This window comes from Anoplopoma fimbria, chromosome 21 (assembly GCF_027596085.1).
Source record: "Anoplopoma fimbria isolate UVic2021 breed Golden Eagle Sablefish chromosome 21, Afim_UVic_2022, whole genome shotgun sequence".
NCBI lineage: Eukaryota > Metazoa > Chordata > Actinopteri > Perciformes > Anoplopomatidae > Anoplopoma > Anoplopoma fimbria.
Window position 1 is genome coordinate 16,811,252 of NC_072469.1, and position 23,406 is coordinate 16,834,657.

The window sequence follows — 23,406 nt, forward strand, 5'->3', positions numbered from 1 at the left end:
TATTTCTGATTAAAGATTTGATAATTATGAGCCTATGAATTACTATTCAGGGCAATTTTCAGTTTCTGGCCAGGACAGGTTGACATGGGTAGAGACTGATACAGGAGTGCTCTACCTTAATGTCAAATGAGTGAGTATGCCCAAAGATGGGAAACATTAAAGGTGCCGTGTGTGGGATTTGGCGGCATCTAGCAGTGAGGATGCAGATTGCAACCAACTGAAACTTCTTCCGTGTACCAAGTGTGTAGGAGAACTATGGTGGCCAACGCAAAAACATGAAAACGTGAATGGCCTTATATAGAGCCAGTGTGTCCGTTCTGTGCTACTGCAGAAACATGGCTGCTGGCTCAGGTTGCATTGGATGTAACTTCACATGGGTTAAATAGCTCTATAAATCAGCATGTCTACTTCCAGCGCAGCATGTACTATTATTTTATTGTGACATTCTAAGCCGGCAGATGGAAAGCAGCTCTCGCACAGGACTTGAAAACATGTGCAGCACAAGTAGGAATTCCCTGTTATTTGTCTGTTCAAGGACATATTATTCATGGTTACTGAGCTAAGGAGGTGATGTGGCAGTTGGGGTGTTAAGTCTCATGGGTGAGTGGGGATGTGGGCAACACTGTAGTAAAAAAACACCACAGCAATGAGGAGTTACATCACCAAATATGATCAACCACCAGTAAACAGTAGATTTTAGAAGAGATATGAATGTAATTCCTGTCTACATCCTTATCTTTCTAGTGTGCATCATTTATTTTGTAATATCTTAAGAGGTTGTTTAACCACAAAACTTGCCCCACTTCTGCAGGTCAATGAAAACTAAATGCAATCCAAATTTTGATTTATAATGAAAAGTAGGGTGCAGAACTCACTTGAGATTCCATATTGCACATGACCAGGATTTTCTGTGGTGTAAGGTTATTTGCATATCATACAAGAGGGGATTACTGCCTCCTTGTGGAGACAGGATATATTGCATATTTGAAACTAGTATTGCAGGTGTAAACCCATGGGATAATATACAGAACAACAGAAGAGGATCTTTAGAGATAGCCAGCTATGGTGTCTGTAATTAGCTGTTGTGCTTAAATGCTGGTAGATAGATACTGCAGTTAGAAAACACAGTCAGGAGGAAAGCAGACCAACAGGTATAGTGACTGACTGACTGATAGACAGGCAGTTAAAAACGATCAAGGGTTGAGAGACTGACAGTCTGGCAAACAGACGATTAGGGTCAGAACAGGACAGAATGGCTGGAGACTAAATATACTGCTCTGTATTAGGAGATACACAGACTCTGGGAAATTCAGGGAGAAAGGGACAAATAGGCAGAAATATCAATGGAGCAAGGCTCTTAGCATTGGCACAGCATGTTAAATCAATAATTTATTGAAGTGGTTATCCTCTGAGAATAGCAGTACCGAAGCAGAACAGTGTGTCCAGTGCGGTGATGTATTTTCCTTTTATTTCCTGTTGATGAAGGTTGAGCTTCTGTGGGTGGTGCATGTTGTTTATATCTGTTAATCACATGTATGTGTCATAATGATCTGGTTCAGCATATTTCAATACAAACAGTTGTGATTTCTCTATTACTGCTGTTTGTATGTCTGCCCTGTGTATTTTCCCCAGGGCAGACATACAAGACATTCTGTGTTTACAACAGCAAAAGTAAAAAGTGTAATTTATCTGAGTATACTGTGGGTAAATCATTGTTAATAATGTTGTTCAAAGGACTGTGTTTAACATTCAGAGTAATTATATAGCAGCAAACAAGTATTTTCTATGTTAAGATATAGTGGAGTAATGTCTACTTGAGTAAAAAGTGAAGTCACTCTCCCTCTGTGTATGCTGTTATTAGACCTCCTTGCTTTGTTGGCATAGCCAGGCTGGCCGCGAGTGCTTTTAGTGCATGTTAGTACATGTGAGATGCCCCACTAGCTAGCTGAGGGACGCTGCTCTGGGCTGCTCTCATATTATGGTCACAGATGATAATAGTTGATATTTCAGGCCATTACAAAAATATGTTTCCATATCTTCACTTCTATTGATTGAGGGAAAAAGATTACTGCCGAGCACAGATTCTTTTTCAGGATACCGCTGACCCATACATTGTGAATACATGCAGCAACACTTACAGTAAGAGCTGAATGGACAGCCTTGACTTGATATGCTTCTCATACTGTACATGGTCACTCTGCGTGGTGTATGCTATGAACTGCCTTTATTACTGTGCAGTTCATTCATACAACAACCCGTCTGTATGATTCATGGTTAATCTTGTATACACAATGTGACTTTTACACTCGAATGCAGTTACCATACTTGCATTTCATATCGCTGTCCTGTGAAAACAATGTAGTGGAACTCCAAAACAGCCTTGTTTTCAGTTTTAGGATCAGTTCATACTTTAGTTTATGTTATAAATTTGAAATGACAAATTTTAGAGATCCATGTCTTTCTTTTCACAGGATGTCAACAATATGCAGTCAACTTGCAGACTTGTGTTTATGGCTTCAAAAAATATAAAATGAACCGGGCTCGTTAACATAACATGGGCTGGAAACATGTAGTGTAATTGGACAGCCGCGCATGAGGAGACATATAACATCAAACCATCTTTATTAAAAGAGTGGCACCATGTAGACTTTATTTTCAGGCTTTATTACCATACAGCATCTATAGTACCATGGATAAAAACCAAGAAATAAATAGTGTGTAATACTACAGTAGCACATTAAAAAGGACGCACATTAACATGATACAGCTAAAGTTTCCACCTTTACTGGGTAGGTATATCAAAGGTCAGGTGGTACAGCCTTTACGCCAGTATCCAAGCACATGCACGACAGTTGGTCCGCATGTCCTCTATGTTTGCCTCTAGCGAAATATAACATCAGGTCACATTGATTTGGCATATAACTAATATAATCTGATAAACTGTGTTTATCCACCATGAGCTGTTTCCGTTAACTCATACAACAGAGACAACTACTGTTTCACTTGTTAAAAACAATGTCTTAAAGTATTTGCCACAGTTTAGAATTATTTTGGCCTCATTTAAAATTCTCACGTAAATGTTTAGCACTGTTAGCCTGAATGGCATGAACTTAAATAATGTTTCACTATCCTGTAAAAAAACATTCAAGCAGTTAAAACTGTAAAAGTGGACACTTCCACATCGATACAGAAACATGTTTGTGACAGTTTCCACACATTCCTTCTCCCCTGTAGTTGACTCCTTATGTCGAGCTGTCGTAGAAATGGCAACAGTTCTTTGTTTATGTGAATAGTTATTCTGCTTGGAAGGAACACGCCCCTTGTGTCTCCAAAACCTTTTGAAACAGTGCAACAAACAGTCTGTTGACAGAAAAATGTCCTGCTCTCGCCGGTGGCCTGTTGGTTTTAATGGTGGCACGGGTAACTTTGCGTCTAGCCGTCTAGAGGTTTTCCCAGGTACACCATGGTGACTTCAGTGTTGCCGTATACTGCAGAGACAGCAGGGAACAGGCAAGCTTTGGGCAGTCCACGAAATGCTATACCAAGAAACTCAAAACCCCTCTCGAAAGCTAACGTCTTGTCATCCATGTCTAGAATCACTCGTATTCTCTCCCCGATCTGTGGACAAACACAATTACACATTGCTGGATTACAAAAATGACAAATAATACATTTTAAAAGACAACAACAGACATATCACCAACATTGTTACTAATTTGGCAATTATTCCACATGTTATTCTTTGATTATCTCAAATCTGATGAGGGTACAAATACCAGATGTGGCTCCAGCTCCTACCTGATATTTTGGTGCATTGTTACATTGGGGGAAATTTCCATTGACCTCCCCGTTGTGAAGCAGGTTGTTGTCGACCAGGTTCCAGCCCCAGCTCTGGTCATCGCTGCCGAGCAGGGCCACGTAGCCCTGGCACTGCATGGATGCCCGCTTGGTGGCGAGGCCTATCACTGCCACGGTGCCAAGAGGGCCTTCCCACCAGATCTCCCAGGCGTGCCTCCCTTCCGAAAAGCCAATCTTGCCACGGGCACCATCCGTGCTCTGGGCAATGGGGTTGCGGTGCAGGGTGAAGCCGTTCTTCTTCACGTAAACATTGCGGGAGCAGTCGTGGGAGCTCAGAGCATGCTGAAAGGCCTTGAGCTGTAGAGGACGATGGGACAGGAACAAAAGGTAGAGTGAAAGGACATTTAGGTTCGATCAATCATATTGTGCAATTATGTGTTATGGTGTAAAATGTTATGATAAATAAATATAACATATTTTTGGAAACATATCCTATAGATGCTAACAAAACAAGGTGAGGGATGGTTATGGACTTTTATACCATGCAGGACAGAATGTATTGCACCACTCAGGGCTTAAGAGCTCAAAGGTTCTGTAAAAGGTCTTCTTCACTTAAATAGTTATGGTTGCTATTAGAATTTGCTATTTAATCAATATTTTCCATTGAAAGACACATTTTCCAAAGTAGCAACTGGATCATGCGCTCAAAGTTCCTTGAAGAAGTTCCGGGTCTCATGGGAAATTAAGAATTATTTCATGACACAATTTTTAAACAGACTGTCCCACTCAGAGAAAGCTCTTAGGTTTCACTTACAGTGGGCCTATTATTTCCTGGCCCATTTTGCACAGAATTATCCAATAATAAACAATAACAGTAACCTCCATTAGGCCTTGAGAACCATGACCTAATGGGAACTAATGACAACAAAACACATGATTTAGACACATCCTTAGCCCAAGCCCCATTTAAGCATACAAATGTAGTACTGTTACTTTGTATATGTTTGAGCATGAATCACTAGGGCCTTATGGCATACATTTATATTTATTATTGATTTATCCTAAGGACAGTTTGCACTTCACCACATCCGTAGTCACGTTACGGTAAGGTGTTTGCAGAGCACAGGTAGCACTACACAGGCAGACATTGTAATGGGGCTCGCCATTAAGACCTACTTTCCCCTTGTAGGTGGGCAGGTTGCACAGGATGTCAGAACGCATAGCTTCATCGCTCAGAGACCGGCTGCAGAGGCTGCGCCACACCTCGCTGTTTTCATCCGCCAGGATATTGTTCCAATGCCAGCAGACCAGTGAGCAACACATCAGGTCGGACATCTCCAAATACGAGAAAACATGCTCCAGGACCCGAGCTGGCAACCTCCCGGCCACCCCTGCGCCTCCTCCGGCTGCAGCAGAGTAGGGAGAGCCGGCGGAGCTGCAACTGGCTGCCGCTGCTGCGCCCTGACAGGAGGAGCCTCCTCCCCCACCGGCCGCTCCAGACATTATGCCCCTGATCTTCACCGACGACTCCAGTCGATCGAATAGTTTCACCTTACACCGTAGAAGGACCCCTAATATACGTTAAATGGCAACATTTTAGCTGTTAAATCACACGCACAGGTCGCAGTAAAACCACAACAGTATGGACCCTACTCTTCCCAGTTCAATGGCTGAATGGAAGCGATGCGTCAAGGTCCTTGAAGAGCAAATATACATATGGTTGTCCTGTAAAAGAAAAATGTTATCTAATACGAAACAGTGTTTTTTACAAGATCTATGAAGCAAATTCGGCTAAATCCAGTTCGGATAAATTGTCAGATAAAGAAAAGCCCTTGCCAAAATCAAATGTTTTCTTTGACCTGCAAGGACCGTAGGGTAGACATAGTAATGAGCTCAGGGAGAATTGCCAGAAATGTTGCAGTGATAATATATTGGACGTTACATTTTTCCTATATCACATTGTAGCAACTGTGTGGCAAAAAAATAAAGATCACAAAGGCACTGTACTAAATGAGAATGCAACGCTAATTAATAAAAAATAAAAAAAATAAAAAAATATCCGACCTGCTACATCGTTAGGTCAAATTAATAATGGTTTTAGAGACCATGCTTTTATAGAGGACAGTTTCCAGAGAAAGTTTTTTACTGTGTAAAGACACAAAAAAATACACATCAGCGGAATAAAATTGGTTACAGTCTAATAAAGCGGTGTAATATTTTATTTTTGCCACGTGACAGCACACGGAAGTGACGCGGGTGCTCAAAAGAGTTCAGTAAAGCATCTGGGAGCAAAACACCAGCTAGCTTAAATACATCTTAAACCAGAAGACCACAGGAGGGGACTAGCTGCCGATCAGAACAGTCAACAGTAAGTGTGAGTAGTTGTGTCGTGTGGATAAGAAGACCCCCGTGGTGTCGTGGGTGTCTGTAGGGTTGGGACATGCGTCGCTGCAGAACACAGCTGTCTGGCTGTCCGTCTCCTCTGCGGCCTGTTGACAAGCTGTCCCCATCTGGCTGCTGTCCCGGGGACAGTCCGGTGGCTTTGCTCGGTCGGACAGGTGATTTAGTAGGTCAGTCTGTACATCTCAAACCAGCCTGCAACGGTGAACTAGCTCAGCTGTCGGCGGGATGTGCAGCTTAAGAGGTTGTTGAGCTAAGCTAGTCCAGGATAACAAAGCCCCGCGACGTTCACCTTTCGAAATTCCTCTACTTAAAGGTTGCCATCTTTATTTTTTGCAGGCAACATGTTCAACGTCACCTGAAAATGCACCTCTTTTTTTTTTTTTTTTTACACCTCTTTCTCACCGATGCCCGATGGAAACGAGATAATAATATGCAAACCACCAAGCAGCGCTTTGTAAAAATTAAAAATTAAAATTGAAAATGAACAACGCATTGTATTGCGTCACACTCTTCGTTCATGTCGACTGTATGTTTTGGTGAAAGAAGAGAATTAGAATATCAGGGCTAAAATATGCATCATAGTTTGTGAAGTGTTGTCAATTATAAATGATGATCATGAGGATTTGTTTAAGACAGTGAGGTTATATTTTGCCATGTGGTTTGCATACAAAGTCATACTGTAGAATAGATTTGGGTTTTTTGTTGTCTCTACATAAGGTGATGATGATAACAATCTACTTATTATAAATAGTGGTGTCATTGTTTTCGGTTTACCTCAATGTCAAATCGAGTATTTCAGTGATGCGTTTCCCTCACTGTTCAGATTGCCCTTGAATCAGCAGACTTGTAAAGTGATGTAATGTTTTGCGGACCACCGATAGGGGGCAGTTGTTTTTTTTTTTTTTTTTTCAGTTAATGAGCATCATGTGTAGCAGAAGTCGAGGATTTCTCTTTTGTAATGGAATTTAGTATGTTGTAAAACTCCTGCAACGCAAATCTGTTAACTGATTGCAAAAACGTTTGCTTTTTATGAAATGTTTCAAAATGCATGTGTGTTCTAAGGAGTATATTTCAGCTTTTCTATCAACTGTGTAGTGAAAAATAACAGATGAATTACTGAAGTGAAGTGGAAGAACACAGAAACAGTCAGGTGTAGTAAGTGTTCCTACTTAGTTAAGACATGGAGAAAAAATGAAAACTAAGATTTTAAAGTTAGCGCCCCACCATGTTAAATTATGCACATTGTGTAAAACCTTTAATTATGGTATTTCAGTTATCAGTTTGTGTGGACAGCGCTTAAATGATGAAGAAAACTGTTGTGACTATGACCTAGCAAGGTCATTTCATGTAAGCCACCGGCAGTCCTCACTGTTCCCCCCCCACAAGATGATATCATATTCCCAATACAACATTTTGGTTTCCTTTAACCGTTCTAGTCACTGAAATGTCCAGACTTAAGAAAATCGTTTGGCACTATTATCTATTGGTAGCATCATGGGAATGTTTTCATTTCATCATGCTTTGCTCTGTTTTTACTGCTGAGTCAGCTGACTCATGAATCTGTGCTACATTTACCCAGAAGATCTTAGCATCAGTTTTGTTTGTTGATTAAATGATCTGAAATTGACATTCTCTTTTTTCTCTTTTTTTCATTGCAGCATCTGTGAGTAGGTGTCCATTATGAATCCAGTTTACAGCCCTGCAGCAACAGGGGTCCCCTTTACCAATACTAAGGGTATGGGCTACCCAGGTAAATTCACGAGTTAATGTATAATGCTTTAAGCAAATATCGTTACTGCAATAAAATATCCTGAATTTAAGAAAATAGAAAATAATTGATTTTTTTGGTGTTTGTTGTTTTGGTCATGGTAGCTGGATTTCCTGTTGGCTATGCAGCTGCTCCGGCATACACTCACAATATCTATGCAGGAGCGAACGCAGCCTTCCCCAGTGGTAAGAATGATTTTAGACTATGTGTTTACACTGTGCACAACAACATCTAGTGGATATTTCAAAAGTCACTGCTGTAGCAAGGATTTCTCTTCAGGTTGTAAGGAGGTCAGAGTTCCAGTCTGCAGACCTTTCTTAAAATGCAGCTTGTATTCATCAATGTGCATTATGCATTTTTATTCATCCACACCCACTGACTGAAAGTGACTTTACACTCAATAGTCAGCAGTACTCACTTTGAGTTTCTTCCTCCCTCCCAGGCTACGCTCCAGGCACTCCTTTCAAAATGTCTTGCTCTCCCAACACTGGGACTGTCCCACCATACTCCTCCTCACCCAACCCCTACCCTACTGCCGTTTACCCGGTCAGGAGCACCTACCCCCAACAGAACCCCTATGCACAGGTCAGTGCATTTGTGTTGTTGAAAGATAACAGATTTTGGCTCTTGGTTGTGTTATTAAAGTATTATCCAGGTTGGCCTGAGGATGGCACAATAACAAAAGGTCCAAATGTCAAACTTCAAGGCCATAACTACTTTCTTTGTTTAAATTCTCTTCTGTCAGGTTTCACTTCAATATAACAAAATCCTGTTTATTTCAAATGTTTTGAACTGTAACATGGTGTGTTTTTTGCATTCCTGGATCCAGGCACTAATACCTTCACAACAGCAGGGCACTTATTACACACAGCCGCTGTATGCTGCACCGCCTCACGTTATCCATCACACTACAGTGGTCCAGCCAAATGGGATGCCTGCAGCCATGTATGCCCCGCACATGCAACCCCAACGGCACAACAGTGTCGCCATGGGGATGGTAGCCGGCACCACCATGGCCATGTCAGCTGGTGAGCATCCGTTCCTGTTTTTATCATTTAACCAGGTTATATATTTTGCAGAGATGCATCGATTTGAAGCTATACCGGCTTTTGTTGAATATAACAAAATAAACATATAATATTATGCATGCCTTTGTTGTGAAAAGGGTATATTATGTCATACTGCATCATACTTGTGCACTGGTGTTCACTTTGTGGTCAATTCGCTTCTTAGGAACTTTGCTGACGACTCAATCACCAGCATCAGTTAACCCCCACCAAGTCACGATGCCCACATATCGGCCTCCTGGCACACCCAGCTACAGCTATGTGCCCCCACAGTGGTGAAGAGAGGGAAGAGTGAGTATGCTGTTTTGGTATTTGCTGGGTGTATATTAGTCTTATATGGGTTCAAGATTGTTAGATGCATTTAACATTAGTTTTATGTAAACACCTCATCCCTCTTGCTCTATCTTCTACTGTTTGAAACCTTCACTTACAACACACGTAGATGTTACATTTATATTTCTACATGTTGTTTTCCCTGCAGGTCAGAAGATGGTAGATATGCATTCACACTCTACTCCAGTGTTTTTTGCTATTGGTGAGGACCTGCCCTGCCAGTGTCTGCAACCAGTTACTCTTCTTCCAGCATAATGTGAATCTAAAACCTAACTACATAGAAAGAGGCCCATTTGGATAGGAGGGGGGTGAAGAATAGGCCCATCCCCATGACCCCTCTCAATGGAATAAGGCTGAATTTCATGTCACACCCCAGCGCCAGCACCTCTACAACCTGCTGCATATCTCACATCAAACAGCAATGCCTCCATGCAACTTTTTTTGTGGATTGTCATGCAGGTTTTTATAGCTTAAACTATTAAGTGGTGAAAAGGGAGTTTGGAATAGTTTTTTTGTTCTTTCTTTTAATTTGGGGGATACATATGATGTTGAATGCATGTGTATATATAGATATATGAAGTAATGCTAGCGCAATCTACCTGCTGTGACAGATGCAAAATCAACAAAAGGCACATGTCCAAAGGAACAAAAAAAAAAAAAGAAAGTAATAATCTGCAATGCTGAATCACCAGTGACCATGTCTTACATGTGAAAGAAGAAAAGATAAGAAACGTTTATTCATGCAAAAACATACCTGCACAAACATGTGCAGACCAAACTGTACTATTTTCACTGCTTTGTATTTTGGTAAGTGGAGCTAGGATTTTATTATTTCTCTCGGTGATGCAGTGTATGCATTTCTTCTTACCATTTTTGTATTTTAAGAAAGATGGGACTTTGAGTTTGTGCCTCTGACTGATGGCCATTCCAACACCTGAGTGTTTTATTTTCCCCGCGCTGTCAAACCTTTTGGGAATAGAGTACCAACTTTTCCAAAAGTGTGACGCAGCTTTGGGTTCCTGCTTTTTTTTGAGTGATATCAATGTTTTAACTATTCACTTATTTTAGCTGGAAGCAGTATTGGTGGGGAACAAATAGAGGACGTTTTCAGAAACCATTTGAACCAATTTAAGAGTGCAGAGAGTGGATGAGTAGGAACCGTGTTGTGATTGTGTGTGTGTGTGTGTGTGTGTGTGTGTGTGTATAAATGAGAATAAAATAGAAACCATTCAAAATGGTGCCATATAGTGTGACACACCTAGAAATATTCGACCTACATCTCACAATAATCAATTTGCTTTTAGGTAGGTTTAAGCACTACATCATTAAATCACGTTAACTGTGGACATGTTAGGAAAACATGATATTGTTAAACTCCATTTGTGAATAGCACTACTGAAGGAAGGCACTAATTCGAAACCGTAAAGATATCTGACCTTTTACATTGCTCGCTGTTTTACCTCAAGGTTCCAGGCTAACCCACCAATATCACTGTATCAGACATGCTTTTCTATGTTGCCTCAGTCACCTCAGTTAAATAATCTGTTTTGTAAATGTTATTTTTGTGATTTTGGTTCTTGTTTTGTATTCTAAAGAAAGACCAAAAATAAACAAATATAAGAATAATTGTTTTTTCCTTATTGTGTCACTGTGTACTTCTTGGCCCTGAACGCCCACCTGGCAGATAGTCAAGCTCTTAACACTATTTAACTATCATGAAAGATTGGGCATTGAGGAAAATGTGTTCTCACTTGAGTAATTACACAACCACTTTCTCCAGACTGTGTACTGTTGTCCAGACAGCTGATATGTAATCATGCTGTAAAACGTAAACAACTTCAGATAGACAACTAATACATTCTGTTCTGACAGAAATGTCGGTGATGTAATCCTGTGCACCTAGAACGACTAAATGCTTTCGATGCTCTAATGAACGGTACACGGCTTGAACAGGAGGGGGCGCTGAAGATTCCAGAAGAGCCGAAGAAGAAGAAGAAGAAGAAGAAGAAGGGGAAAGAAAACTTCCCAGCATGCATTTCGGCGCGCGAAATTGAATTTTGTTTTGGAGTCGCAGACAGTATGGGAATACTCGTACTGTACGAACCTAAAGGAACATGTTAGCTCAACAGTACTAGTCTTTTAAACCCCTACCTTGTTTTTCTGACTCATTGGTGTAAGTGTCTATCATTTTGAAAGGCGGCAGCCGTAATTGTCGTGTATTTTAACGTTATCTAACGAGTGCTAGTGTTGTAGGCAACGTTAACGTTATGAAGACTATTGGCTAAAAAAGTGTTAGTGTACAATATAAACATGTGTAATAGAGAGCTAGTACTAACAGGACTGAGATAAGGCTGAGCTTGTAGCATAGTGTTCTAGTTAGTATTTGACATTGAGAAACTAACATTAACGTCCATTACATCACTGATCAATACAGAAAAATGTCTCAAATATGTTGTTTTTTTCCACATGTAATGTTGACAGTTTGCAGCAGGCTGTAGTGCAGGCCCTGGCAGGAGGGCTGGCTGTGGGTGTAGGATGAGCAGCTCAGGACAGAGCAGCGAAACACACAGCCCAACTGACCTCTTTGACGATGTATGGAGGCAGCTCAGAGAGAACCATCACAATGCACTGAAAGGTAACTGACCCCTGATGTCACGTTTGCAGATAAAAGGGAATTTCTTCAGTGTGTTATGTAGGTTATACATATAAGTCAGACACTAAGATGAAATGTATTTGGGTCTTGCATTGTGTTTCACCCTCTTCAACATTGCATTTCTTGCTGTTTTTAGAACTGGAGGAAAAAGTCAGCAAGTTGAAAAAGGAGCGCTATTTGTGAGTATATTGAGTCATTCATTTTAAAATATTAAAATGATGATGATGATAATAACATTAGTATGTCTTATCCTGGCTTTAGAAGCTCCTTTTGAATGTTGAATATAATCTACCTGTCATTGCATTTGTTTTTCTTCAGAGATGCTCAGAGTCTTGAGGTGTTTCACCTTCGCACCCAGCAGCTAAAGGAGCAAAACAAAACCCTGCAAGATGCCGTCAGTCGCCTGGAGGAAAGGTAACGGAATTCCCAACAGGTTAAGTTTGTTTAAAAAAAATATGTAACAAAGACCAGCAATTTGTTTCACTGTTTCCAGGCTCTGTACAGGAGAGTGTGATCGATGTGCCATCTTAGAGGAGAAACTAAAAAATAACCAGGATCAGAATTTGCGTGTCATCGCCAAACTGAGTGAGTTTACTAAGTCTTCATATTATTCCATTTTTCAGATTGAGAAGTGATAAACTGAAGCTTAACACCTTTCCTGTTGTAAACAAATAAAGAACACACATGTTCTGCTTAGACACTTTGTCCCAATGTTTGAAGCACTTTGAGAATAATGGATTAAGAAAGAAAAAGTCAATTTCAGGACCAGATACAGACACATTAATTGTACCTCTTTGCTAAGGACAATATCCCAGTTGCTAAAGTGAAATACTTCAAAATATCCCAATAGGGATTCTGGGACTGAATTGTTGAAGCTGCATTTTGGTCAGGCAAGAATTTTACTAGGCACTAGAAATCTTAATAACTTTCAAACATATTTCCAGGACAAAGGTCATGGCAAGGTAGTTCTTTTTCTTAAAGTTCTACACACCTTAACATGATTTTGCACTGCACCTTTTGCTGACTTGGGCTTCCTTTAAAATGTCATTTCAATTAAATGTTGTGTGTCTTCAGGTGGGGTATTTTCAACAGCTGATTAAGTTTTCTCAGGCTAATGTTTTTAGCCATGCTAGCTAGGATTGGCACAAACTTTTGGACACACATTCATAAATATTCATAATCAAGTCAAAAATGTAATTGGTCCAGTAGCTGTTTTTATTACTAAATACCTGCAAAAGTAATAGCATTCCCATCAGCCTCAGCTGTTTTTTTGTGCTGATAAGCAAATGTTAGCATTCAAGTGCCTAAATACAGCCCCATAGAGCTGTTTGCTCAGTTTTGATTGCATATAGACAAGTTTTTTTTCATGAGAATCCATGGCACTTTCTAATGTATAACATGGGTTTATAGTGACTATACTAGTTTACCAAAATATATGACTACTGGCATGCTGAAGAGCATAATGTTTTAAATGGTGATGCAGCATGTGTGAAACACGTGTGTGTGTCTGTGTGTGTGGTGCTTTTTCCTAGAGAATGAAAGAGAGAGCCTCGAGGATGAAAACAGAAAACTACATGCTGAACTGCAAAATATAAAGATATCTCGGTAAGCTATTTAGTATGTTACAGTTATGTTTTATCAACATGTTCTCTTTGACAAAGTAAAAATGTTCAAATAAATGAAATGCATGCAATTTTCAATATTTTATCAGCTTTTTTTCTGTAACTTTAAATATTGTGGGTCACGGAGCCAAAACATAAATGCTTCTGCTTTGATTGCGAGTCAGGCTTCAAGTGTCCTCCATTTATCTCTATGGGAGGACAGGCTTATAGCTCTAGTTCAGTGAGTTTTTAAGCTGTTGTGTTCTCCAAAGGAATACGCATTCACAGTAAAGTTTCAGTTCCAAGTTAAATATTACAGGTGTTTTTTTTCCCGTTTTTTTATCAGATTAGTTTCCCAGCAGGATTCATCCCCAGACCAAGAAGAAGGCATCATCCCAGACTCACCAATCCTGCCAAGCTCGCTGCCTGTGGCAAACAAACTGAAGAAACGAAAAGATATCAACAAAATGAGGCACGTTCGTTATGCAGAGATGCCTCTACCGAAGTCTAACAATTCCCTCTTCAGTGGTCAGTTTTCTTTAAAGAAACTTTCAGACTTTATATGCTCATTTCTGTTTTCTGATCCACATGTCTGAATGCACCAAGTCTTCTAACGTGTGTGGTTCTGTTTGTAAAGTACTGGATAAGGAGCCTGTTGACGCTACAAAGAATCCTGGAAGAGCACAAGTGCTTGTACCCAACACATGTGAATTGGACGCATCCCAAATCTCAAGTATGACTTCATGCACTGTACTCCTTTTATATCATCATTATTTCATAAATAAGAAATATGAAAACAGGAAATCTACTTCTGGTTTCTAAGAGAACAGGAACTAGAAATAATATTTATTTTATTTTAAAACTTGTCTGTTACTTGAACTCCTAGATGAGCACTGGGCAGTATTTATTTTTACAAGCACACCCATCATATCAGCGTAATTCACACGGTGGGGCTGCACAGAAAGATGCGTTGTTATAGATTCACCCTAAACTGTTATATCCTACCTACTTGGAAGACTTATTAATGAAAACTCAGGAAACCAAAAAACTAATTCTCACATAGTTATCCGTGTGATATGAAACATCATAGATTGGCAGGGATGGTAGACATGATACGATTTCAGGTAATAGAAGTTTTATGAAGATTTACATTTTTCTGTGAAATGCTTAAAGGTGTTGTTGGGTCTCTGTCTCATTTCAGAAGATGTAAATCTATATCTGGAAGAAGCGATAGCAGAAACCTGTGGCCTTGAACTTATTGACAAGCCCCACATGGTAGGTAGGCTTCGTACTGGTGTGTGATCTGAATAATTATATCTTAGCATAGGCATTGTGTTTTCCTTGTTATCTTTACAACGAAAACTGCGGAAGAAACTGGTGATCCTTTAACACTACTTCTTGTGTCATCATCAAATCAAAATTAAAATTGGTCAAGTGTTTTTGTTCGTAAACAAATAACAGAAAAACTAATATCGTCCCCATCAGCATCAGCTTCTCCTTTGTAGTACAAATGGTAAAATCTTAATATCCTAGTGTACATAGTAGGTAGGCTCATAAGATTGTGTCTGTAAGTTCCTTTTTGATCTTTTCTCAGAAAACTGAGGCACCTGCAGTCCAGCAGAGCAGCTCAAAACCTCCCTGGAAGCATGGCTTTCGTTTAATGTAAGTAAGAAAAAAGTTGGGACATTTTTAATTTGCTGACTATTGTGAAAGTATCATGAGTTATCATGTCAGACTTTGGAACCTTTGTCTCATTAAAAAAATACACTGATGCACAAAACAATGCACGCTGCTACCCCCATCCCCTTTATCCACGCCGTTCCACAGTCCAGACTCGACCACAGAAAAGTCGCCATCACTTCTCCAAAGTGTCAAAAGGTTTTCAGAGGATGGCTCCAATAACAAAGCAAAACGGAAGAAGGAGGAAAGTAAGCCAGAGGTGCAAGAGGAGGACAAACAAGTAACCCAGGAAAGGGTGGACAAACAGAAGGAAGGCAAACACAAACAACCCGAACTGATCAAACGAAGCTCCACACCTTTAAGCAATCAAAGCATGAAGAGATGTCTGTTGGACAGCAAGGTAAGAGAGGTGTCCAAAAGGCTTGTATGATAATGTGTGTTGGGGTAAGCAGCTGTCAGATGGGTATTTTTCAGACCATATAAACATGCTTTGATCTATCTTTTTTAAAGAAACTTCTTATATCTATAGAAGTGCATATAATATAAAAGCATGGTAATTAGGATTGAATAATTCCTCCATATGGTTTTAAATTGTCATGTGATTCTTTTAACACTTAACAGGATCAGTCAGAACAAAATGGGTCTCCCAACCAAATGCAAATTGTATCCTGTAAAAGTCCTACTTTCAAGACGCCAAGTGTTAAAGGAAAAGCAAATAAGGACATTGTTGGGAAGAAAGGAAACCGTCTGCAGGACCAGAATGCCTCACATGACCAACATAAAGTAAAGGATGGTGAGTTTTCTGTCCTGTTGCTGGTAAAGTGTGTTGTTTCATTCATCATTTAATTGTTTCTGTTTGTAGGCTGAATGTGGGACAATTTCAAGTATTTCTTTATAATCGGTTGAATTGAATGTGAGCATTATAACTCTGCTTTCCCAGCTGAGAGGAGGATCAAAGTGGAGCCCATGTGGAGCATTGACCCTGCACTCGCCCTGTCCATGTACGACAGTGAGTGGAGAGGAGACAAGGTAATGTCACATGACCTGAGATACAACAGTTGCTGGGTTCCTGTGCCTTGTTTAAGCTACATATACAGTCTAAGGGCTATATCGTGCTAAACTGAACTGAACTGCATTATTACTTTTAAAAGCTCTTTATTTTTCTGTTTGCCCTGAGAGGCAATGGTGAAAAGAAATCTGGTGACCATTTTGTAAGTCTGATCTAAATTGTTTTCTCTCCTGTGTTTATGACTTAAAGAAATACTTCATCCACAAAATTACCATTTGTATGTCAATTAGTCACCTTATATTACCTTGAGTTATTCATTTTATGACTTGTTCCATTTATCCAGCCAGTTGGAGAGTGTTTCTGTTTGCTACAATTTTCGGAGATCTAAATATGTCATGATTTTTAAGACTACTTGTGAACACGAAAAGTCCAGAAAAACGTTCAATTGTAAATCTTTGGCCGTGTTCATATGGATAAATTGGATGGATGGTGTCTCTTACACCAGACTGTTTATCCATATCACTGTTTATATTTTAGCCAAAGGAAGAAGAGGAAGAGGAAGAGTGTCATGGAGAATTAATGGACTCTGACCGAACTTGGGTCAGTCACAGCCTTCTCCAGTGTCGGGGAGAAAAAGCCCAGGACAGAAGGGACAGTGTGTCTGGTGATTATTAAACTACAACTTTTACACTCTGAAAAATGTTGTTTGACAGTGAGGTTATACACAAGCTGAAAGGTCTTATATGCAGTGAATAACATGTCATATCTGTCTGCTTTTCTAGGACTAGGAGAGAAGGCAAACAACAGTTTGGATATGATGTTTGACACAACAGCTTACGGGGAGTACAATTCACACTTAGGCCAGAGCCAGCCATGTGGTGGTGATGCTGTTGATGATGAAGAAGGAGAAGAGGACGATGGTAGGCTTTTAGATTTAGCTAAAATGTGTTTTGTCATCATGTATTTTGAGAAGTATTTCTATGTTTGGCATTGGATGTCAGTTCTAGAATTTAACTTGTGCTCATGTCCTCGTTTTCATCTCAAGATCAACAAGATCCTCATGAAAACACTATGAGTGAAAGTTATGGGCACAAAGCACGGTAAGAAACTCCCTATCAGCCTTACAGTCAGTAGCTTTTGATTGCTTTTTTGAGGATCAATGTTGTCATCTATAGGGATCTTTTATGCAGAAAGGATCTGTCCAGTCTCACAGACAGTCAATTTTCTTCTTTCTCTGTCTCTATTTGGATCAGAGGTCCAACATTTGCACACATGGTTGTTGTTCGCAAGAAAGACGAGAGAAGAAAACTGAAGGGCACTACCTGCAAGGAATGTGAAATTGTAAGTATTTTGATCATAAAGCTGAGAAACACTGACATGTTTCATCACTGATCCTGTTTTAATTTTCAAACAGTATTACGCCCATCTCCCAGAAGAGGCAAAGCAGAAAAAGTTATCTGCTTGCTCGAGGCACCGATTTCTATATATTCCTCCTTCTACTCCTGAAAACTTCTGGGAAGTTGGATTTCCATCAACTCAAACATGCATCGAAAGAGGTAATTAACCAATGTTTATCTTTTAGTTAATACGTTAATTTAACTGGGTTGGAGATGTGTGCATCTCCAGTGTTAACAGCATCCCATACTTATGTCAAATTCATGAGAAATACATAGAGATACTGAAATATAATTTCCTCGTAGGTTATATCAACGAAGAGAAGAGTCCTCAGGCACGTACTCGGAGAAGACAACCATTCAATGCTCTATTCTCCCAAAAGCAAAACCAGCAGGAGAGCTAACAAAAGTATGTTTTTCTCTATAGAAGAACTGTTTGAATTGGCCCATTTACAGAGAACAGAGTTCCAGTTTATAAAGAGCAGGCTTGTCACTGTGTTAAAATTGCACTAGGTGAACAATGAATCTCTGTTTTAAACAGTGACCTTATTTAGAAGGTTGACCCCAATAGTCATCTTTTTTCAGTTTTAAGTCTTTAATGTCGATGTTCTTTGTGTATATATAGATTGTTTGTGTTCAGATAAGATTTTCTAGATGGTGAGTGTGCTTGGATAAATAAAAATGAATATATGTCCATAGAGTAAATGAGCCGAGTCATTCCATCAACAAAAAAATCCACTTTGCTTAACTTCAACTGCTGCAACTCTTCATTCAGTGTGATTTAAAAGGATGACAAATGTCACTGTTTTTTCTAAATTATAGCACAAAGAAAGCACGATATGTTCACAAATATAATTTTATTTGGTCCGATTGTCAGCGCATTGAAGAGAAATTACAAAAAAGAATGTCAAAAATAAATACAATTTTCTAGGTAGAAAAATCTCTTTGGAGTGCAAGTTATGGGTAAATCCAGATAGCTGCTATTATCTCATCACAACTGAGAATCTCTCTGAGAGTACACCAGCAGGGCCTCTCCAACGTGACTGATAACCACACTGCAACCAAACAGAGGAAAAAGAAATAGAAGAAATCATTAATGGTTTGATAATAACTGATCTTCAGTATCTAGTAAAGGCAGGTGATGCACTTACCAAATAAGAGATGAAGGATTAACGTCCATGTAGAAAATAAACGGGGACAGGGACATGGCAATAATCTGGAAGGAAATAGTGAAATAATCTCTACTTCTGGATGAGCAGTCTGTCAAAGCAATTTACAATTTACAAACAATCATTACATTAATAACAACAAGTCTTTTGATTGTGTGAATTATGATGCTGTGTTGGATATACGTTTCTGTCAAGTGCACCATGCCAATAATTCAATTTATTTAAACTTATTTCAAATATTGTTAAACCTTAAATTGGAAAAAAAGACAATATGATATATAATCACCTTAGACAAGAAGATCCAGACCCCAAAGTGCTCCATGGACAATCCACTTTTCAGTTTGTTTGTTGCCAGCAGCAACATAAAACCCAGCAGTGCACTGCGAAATGAGACTGAGGTGAGTTATCTCGCTGAAAACAGACAATCAAATATTTGTTCTCTAATTAGAAATACACATCATATGAAAATGAGTGTCAAGGCTTCCCTGCCTGAGGAATATCTAAGATAGAAATTCAAACTTTTAAAGGATAATTGTTGATACTGAAACCTATTACTACGACTTTCTAACACAGATTTACTTAACTCTTTATGTGGGCCTCCACATATTATAAATAGCTAGCTTTTCATGTGAATTTCTCTGATATCCTACAATGCTACATGCTGAAATGTCAACTGCTACCCAAAGCTGTTCTATTTTGACACATTTAATGTATTCTTTACTGCTGCTTCTTCCATTAACCTAGAAGATAATTTGGCCCAGCCAGTGTTCATAGTGATTAACTATTAAGGTAGCTGTAATCATTATACTGTGGGTTTTAAAAAAAAAAAAAAAAAAAAAGGTATGAAGTGTCCATAGACTGAAAGGTCTCACCTGGCACAGCAGCCACAGTGGAATGTGTATGATTGAAGGGAGGGGAACTCCAAGGCACCCATGAGGTCACCTGTAGAGGGACAAAGAACTGTTTACGAGGTTCAAATGTAGGTAGTAAAATCTACGTTGGGTTGTTGCAACTTTAATCAGCATAGGAATTATGCTCAGGGTCAGTCATACCTGTTGGGTGAGCTGCAACGGCCAGCAGCAGTACACTGTTATGTAAAGGCAGAAGAAGCGAAATTAGTAAGAGGATACCTGAAGCTGAGCTTTTATGTTGAATTTGTATTTGTTTTACTGCACTTATCCTGAAGTTTGAGCACTTACTATATGATTTTGTTGCAATTATTGTTTTGTAGTAAAATACTTTTGCTCTGGCTTATATCTTTAAGATGCTTGTTTAAGAAAGGAGATGCACTTATGACTTCTGGTGACTAGTAGTTCTCTTGAATACCTAAATACACTTCCTGTTTGGACAATCACTAAATCTGTAATTAAAATGTAATGTTTGATCTCAATGTTAAAAAAAAAGTCCTGAAGTATCACTACAGCTTTTCTGGACGCACAAGCAAATAACTTCACCTTTTACAATCACTTCATTAAAATTAAGTTTCCACTGAATATTGTCAGCAAGCAAGCTTTCCTGCTTTTCTGCAAATTAAATTAAATTAAATTAATTGCCTCCAACCTTTTAGTTGCTCCTGCTAACTCTGACTCATCATGCTCCAGTGAAGGCAATAAACATGAACAGACCTGCATGTTTCATAAAATTGTTTTGAGATGACAGTTTTGTAAACCTCTCCGAAAGGTAGTTAATGTCTTAAATGAAAGAAGAATGACACGAATATAGGTCCACATCTATTAAGTAAGAAATAATAATTATTGTCGAATCATTTATGACATTGTAAAACATTCCATCTTTAACTTGTGCTTATAATGCACCCAATCCAGTTATTTAGAAGTATGTATTATTCTTACCTGAACAAGTAGTTGATGCACTGTTGTTCAAGATCACTACAGTGAAAACATCACAAGAGTGGCCTCAGTGAACTGTTTTTTTTTAAGTTTAAGTGTGTGAATTTGGGTGAACAAGTGCATTATTTCCTCATTTGGTTCGTTCAGCAGAGTGGTTTAACAACTTTAAGCTAAAAAACGTCACTTTGTTTTAGATGAGGAATATATGCAGAAAAAAGATTCAAGCAAAGTGTTTATGTTTACTGATATTTTCAACAGTGAGCCATTTTGCTAATACTTACCTCAAATTACTAGATTTGTAGTGACCTTGAAACACCCTGTATGCACCTGAAAGATTACATGATGTCATTAAACGGTCAGTCTACTGATTATTACCATTCTTTCAATTGTCTATGGCGACCCTCAAGGCTCAAACATGGAGCTTCTATTATTCTCATGATGTAACTCCTGAGCTATTGCGGTTAACGATGTAGCATCTGTATATTCTTGGACCTACCAACACAGAGCAGATGACCAACAGCCCAAAGGTAACCATTGTAATCAAACTGAGGAGTAAGCAAACATGTTCAAATTAGTAGATTTTTGATTGTTGTACTTGCAGTAAGTACAAAGTGTTAGTATAAAATGATGGTTTTGTATTTTGAAATACCCCTTTTAATAATGATAAATTATTACCTGAGGGTCATGAAGGGGGAGGTTGATGGCTGAGAGCAGAATGAGGCATAAGCTACGAGAAGAGGCACATTTAATAATGCAGTCACGTGAAAGGGAATATTTTATCTTAGAGTTGTGTATTTTTTTTGTATAATCTTGCTAGAAAAACGCCACCTTTATCAACATCACCACCATTATTATTACTCCGGCAACCTCTGTGTGCTTGCCAAATGAAACATTGCAGCAAATGCTTACAGCTGTATTCCATCTTGATAAAAATGTACAGTACTACTGCTTGAGTGAAAGAAAAATGGGAAAGCACAAACCTGATTAATTTCAGCCATTGTGTCTTCTGTCAATAAAAAGAGATCAAAGTTTAAATGTTATACATAATTCTATTTCACAAACAGTAGGTGGTGCAAGCACTTACCTCTCTGTTGACAACCTTCAAGATTATATAACTAACAACATGTGAGGTATTCTGAAGAGTGAAGAAAAAAGGAATGTCCTACAGAAAAAGAAAAACAAGGTCTTAGATCTATCCAAACTGTAAATGGCAACAACCTACTAGATTCTTTAGAATGAGTGTATTTGAAAACATTCTGAATCAAAGGTTTATGGGTAATATGACGTACTATATGCGATAAGGCCCTGGAACCAGCGTATATGTTTCCCACAAAGAGGAGGGAGCCTGGAAGCCAGGAAAGAGCTGCTGACCTGTAACACAAGATATCAAACAAAGCTCTTAACAATCCAAGTACTTATTGGCAGCCACTGAAAACACTTTGGCATTAATACTACAATAGTATATAAAAAGTACCTGGTGATGCGGCTCATTTCCACCAATCCAAACTTCCCAGAGAGTAGAAGCAGGACAGCCCCGATAAATGTCTGCCATCTGGAAATATGCAGGTCATTTTAATCGAGATGCAGATTTGTGTGTGTAAATAAATGTTTTTTTTCAATTAAGAATTTTAAATGAAAAATTGTTGTTTTACGTGAGAAACTTTATGCATTTTTTTTAAAACTATACATTTTTAAGCTGTATGAACTGTACATGTATGTTTCTCAACACATGGGATGGTCTTGAATGTCAACATTTGACCTTTAAGACCATTCCGTGTGGTCTTAAAGGTCCGTGTTAATTTACATTATGAGTTGAACTTTTTATGTTCCTGCACAGACACAGCCATCAGATACTCACCCTTGAAATAAGGTTGGATAGGTGAATTTTAACACTGACAGGACAAACTGAAAAAAGAAGAAAGAAATATGATAAACACATGACCTGAATTTTATATATATATATAATTCAGGTCATGTGTTTATCATAGTAAACTATTGTGGTGACTTTTATAACTTAGTAGGAACTACTTTTTTTTTTTAAATTCTGCTAATTCAGTGTGTCCATAAGTATCAATGCTCAAAGTCACTTCAGGTACAACACAACTCTGAAGATGTTATGTCATTTTTTACAACTTGTGAATAGTTCGTAGTAGTTAGCAGTTGGTTTGAAGGGTCCCGTTCATGCTTGATTAGTCCCATCAGAGTTTTAAATGATGATCTCTTAATGGTTATTGCTGATGATGAGGGGAACATTGCATTTTCCTGCATTTTTCACAGAGATTAGTCGCGTTGTCTACACGGGTAAATGCACAAGAACTGAGAGGAAGCCTGTCCATCGATTGCTTCAGTTGTATGCTTCGAAATACAACATATCTAGTGTGCCAGTTGTAAATTAAATCGCTGGATAAAAGTAAATAAAAAATACTAAATTGTGCACTTTAACTTGGGGTTCACGCAAACCCACATCGTCTCACACTCACCTTATTCGTGAAATATGATACAACGAATACGAAACTAAAAGCGAGGCCAGTGATGTGTCTTCTGCACTGCATGTTGACTTCCGACACACAGCAGCAGAGACATGATTCATAACAACTAATAAGACTTAATTACATGTTCTCTAAACTAGACACATTTCAAGATCGGAAACTTCCCTCACTGTGATGACACGTCAAGACGTTGGG

At 38.9% G+C, this 23,406-nt stretch overlaps 4 protein-coding genes across 5 annotated transcripts; 2 read left to right on the forward strand and 2 right to left on the reverse strand.

Annotated features, from left to right (window-relative positions):
- Positions 1-2,599: 2,599 nt before the first annotated feature.
- On the reverse strand, positions 2,600-5,809 carry fbxo45 (F-box protein 45). Its single transcript, XM_054623156.1, has 3 exons — positions 4,975-5,809; positions 3,799-4,155; positions 2,600-3,618 (listed from the first exon to the last, which is right to left on the reverse strand). Exons 1-3 carry the CDS (start codon positions 5,299-5,301, stop codon positions 3,433-3,435), a joined length of 870 nt encoding a protein of 289 aa, XP_054479131.1. The 5' UTR covers positions 5,302-5,809; the 3' UTR covers positions 2,600-3,432.
- Positions 5,810-6,030: 221 nt separating this feature from the next.
- Positions 6,031-10,047, forward strand: fam168b (family with sequence similarity 168 member B). 2 transcript variants are annotated; one of them, XM_054622953.1, is made up of 7 exons: positions 6,031-6,172; positions 7,860-7,951; positions 8,074-8,154; positions 8,412-8,554; positions 8,799-8,997; positions 9,203-9,327; positions 9,518-10,047. In XM_054622953.1, exons 2-6 carry the CDS (start codon positions 7,882-7,884, stop codon positions 9,313-9,315), a joined length of 606 nt encoding a protein of 201 aa, XP_054478928.1. In that variant the 5' UTR covers positions 6,031-6,172; positions 7,860-7,881; the 3' UTR covers positions 9,316-9,327; positions 9,518-10,047. The 2 variants fall into 2 exon arrangements, with proteins under 2 accessions (XP_054478928.1, XP_054478927.1); XM_054622952.1 differs by having other exon boundaries at positions 6,031-6,166.
- Positions 10,048-11,411: 1,364 nt separating this feature from the next.
- rbbp8 (retinoblastoma binding protein 8) lies at positions 11,412-18,392 on the forward strand. The gene is made up of 19 exons (XM_054623212.1): positions 11,412-11,542; positions 11,851-12,004; positions 12,159-12,201; positions 12,341-12,436; positions 12,516-12,607; positions 13,555-13,627; positions 13,970-14,151; positions 14,261-14,356; positions 14,825-14,898; positions 15,218-15,285; positions 15,451-15,703; positions 15,925-16,096; positions 16,244-16,332; positions 16,850-16,976; positions 17,095-17,232; positions 17,358-17,412; positions 17,566-17,653; positions 17,727-17,868; positions 18,013-18,392. Exons 2-19 carry the CDS (start codon positions 11,905-11,907, stop codon positions 18,108-18,110), a joined length of 1,986 nt encoding a protein of 661 aa, XP_054479187.1. The 5' UTR covers positions 11,412-11,542; positions 11,851-11,904; the 3' UTR covers positions 18,111-18,392.
- Positions 18,393-18,556: 164 nt separating this feature from the next.
- Positions 18,557-23,390, reverse strand: LOC129110892 (transmembrane protein 241). The gene is made up of 15 exons (XM_054623154.1): positions 23,203-23,390; positions 22,581-22,627; positions 22,197-22,274; positions 22,012-22,093; positions 21,807-21,884; positions 21,703-21,728; positions 21,398-21,449; positions 21,219-21,267; positions 21,004-21,049; positions 20,726-20,761; positions 19,928-19,962; positions 19,748-19,817; positions 19,162-19,255; positions 18,858-18,922; positions 18,557-18,761 (listed from the first exon to the last, which is right to left on the reverse strand). Exons 1-15 carry the CDS (start codon positions 23,272-23,274, stop codon positions 18,698-18,700), a joined length of 894 nt encoding a protein of 297 aa, XP_054479129.1. The 5' UTR covers positions 23,275-23,390; the 3' UTR covers positions 18,557-18,697.
- Between the last annotated feature and the right edge of the window lie 16 nt (positions 23,391-23,406).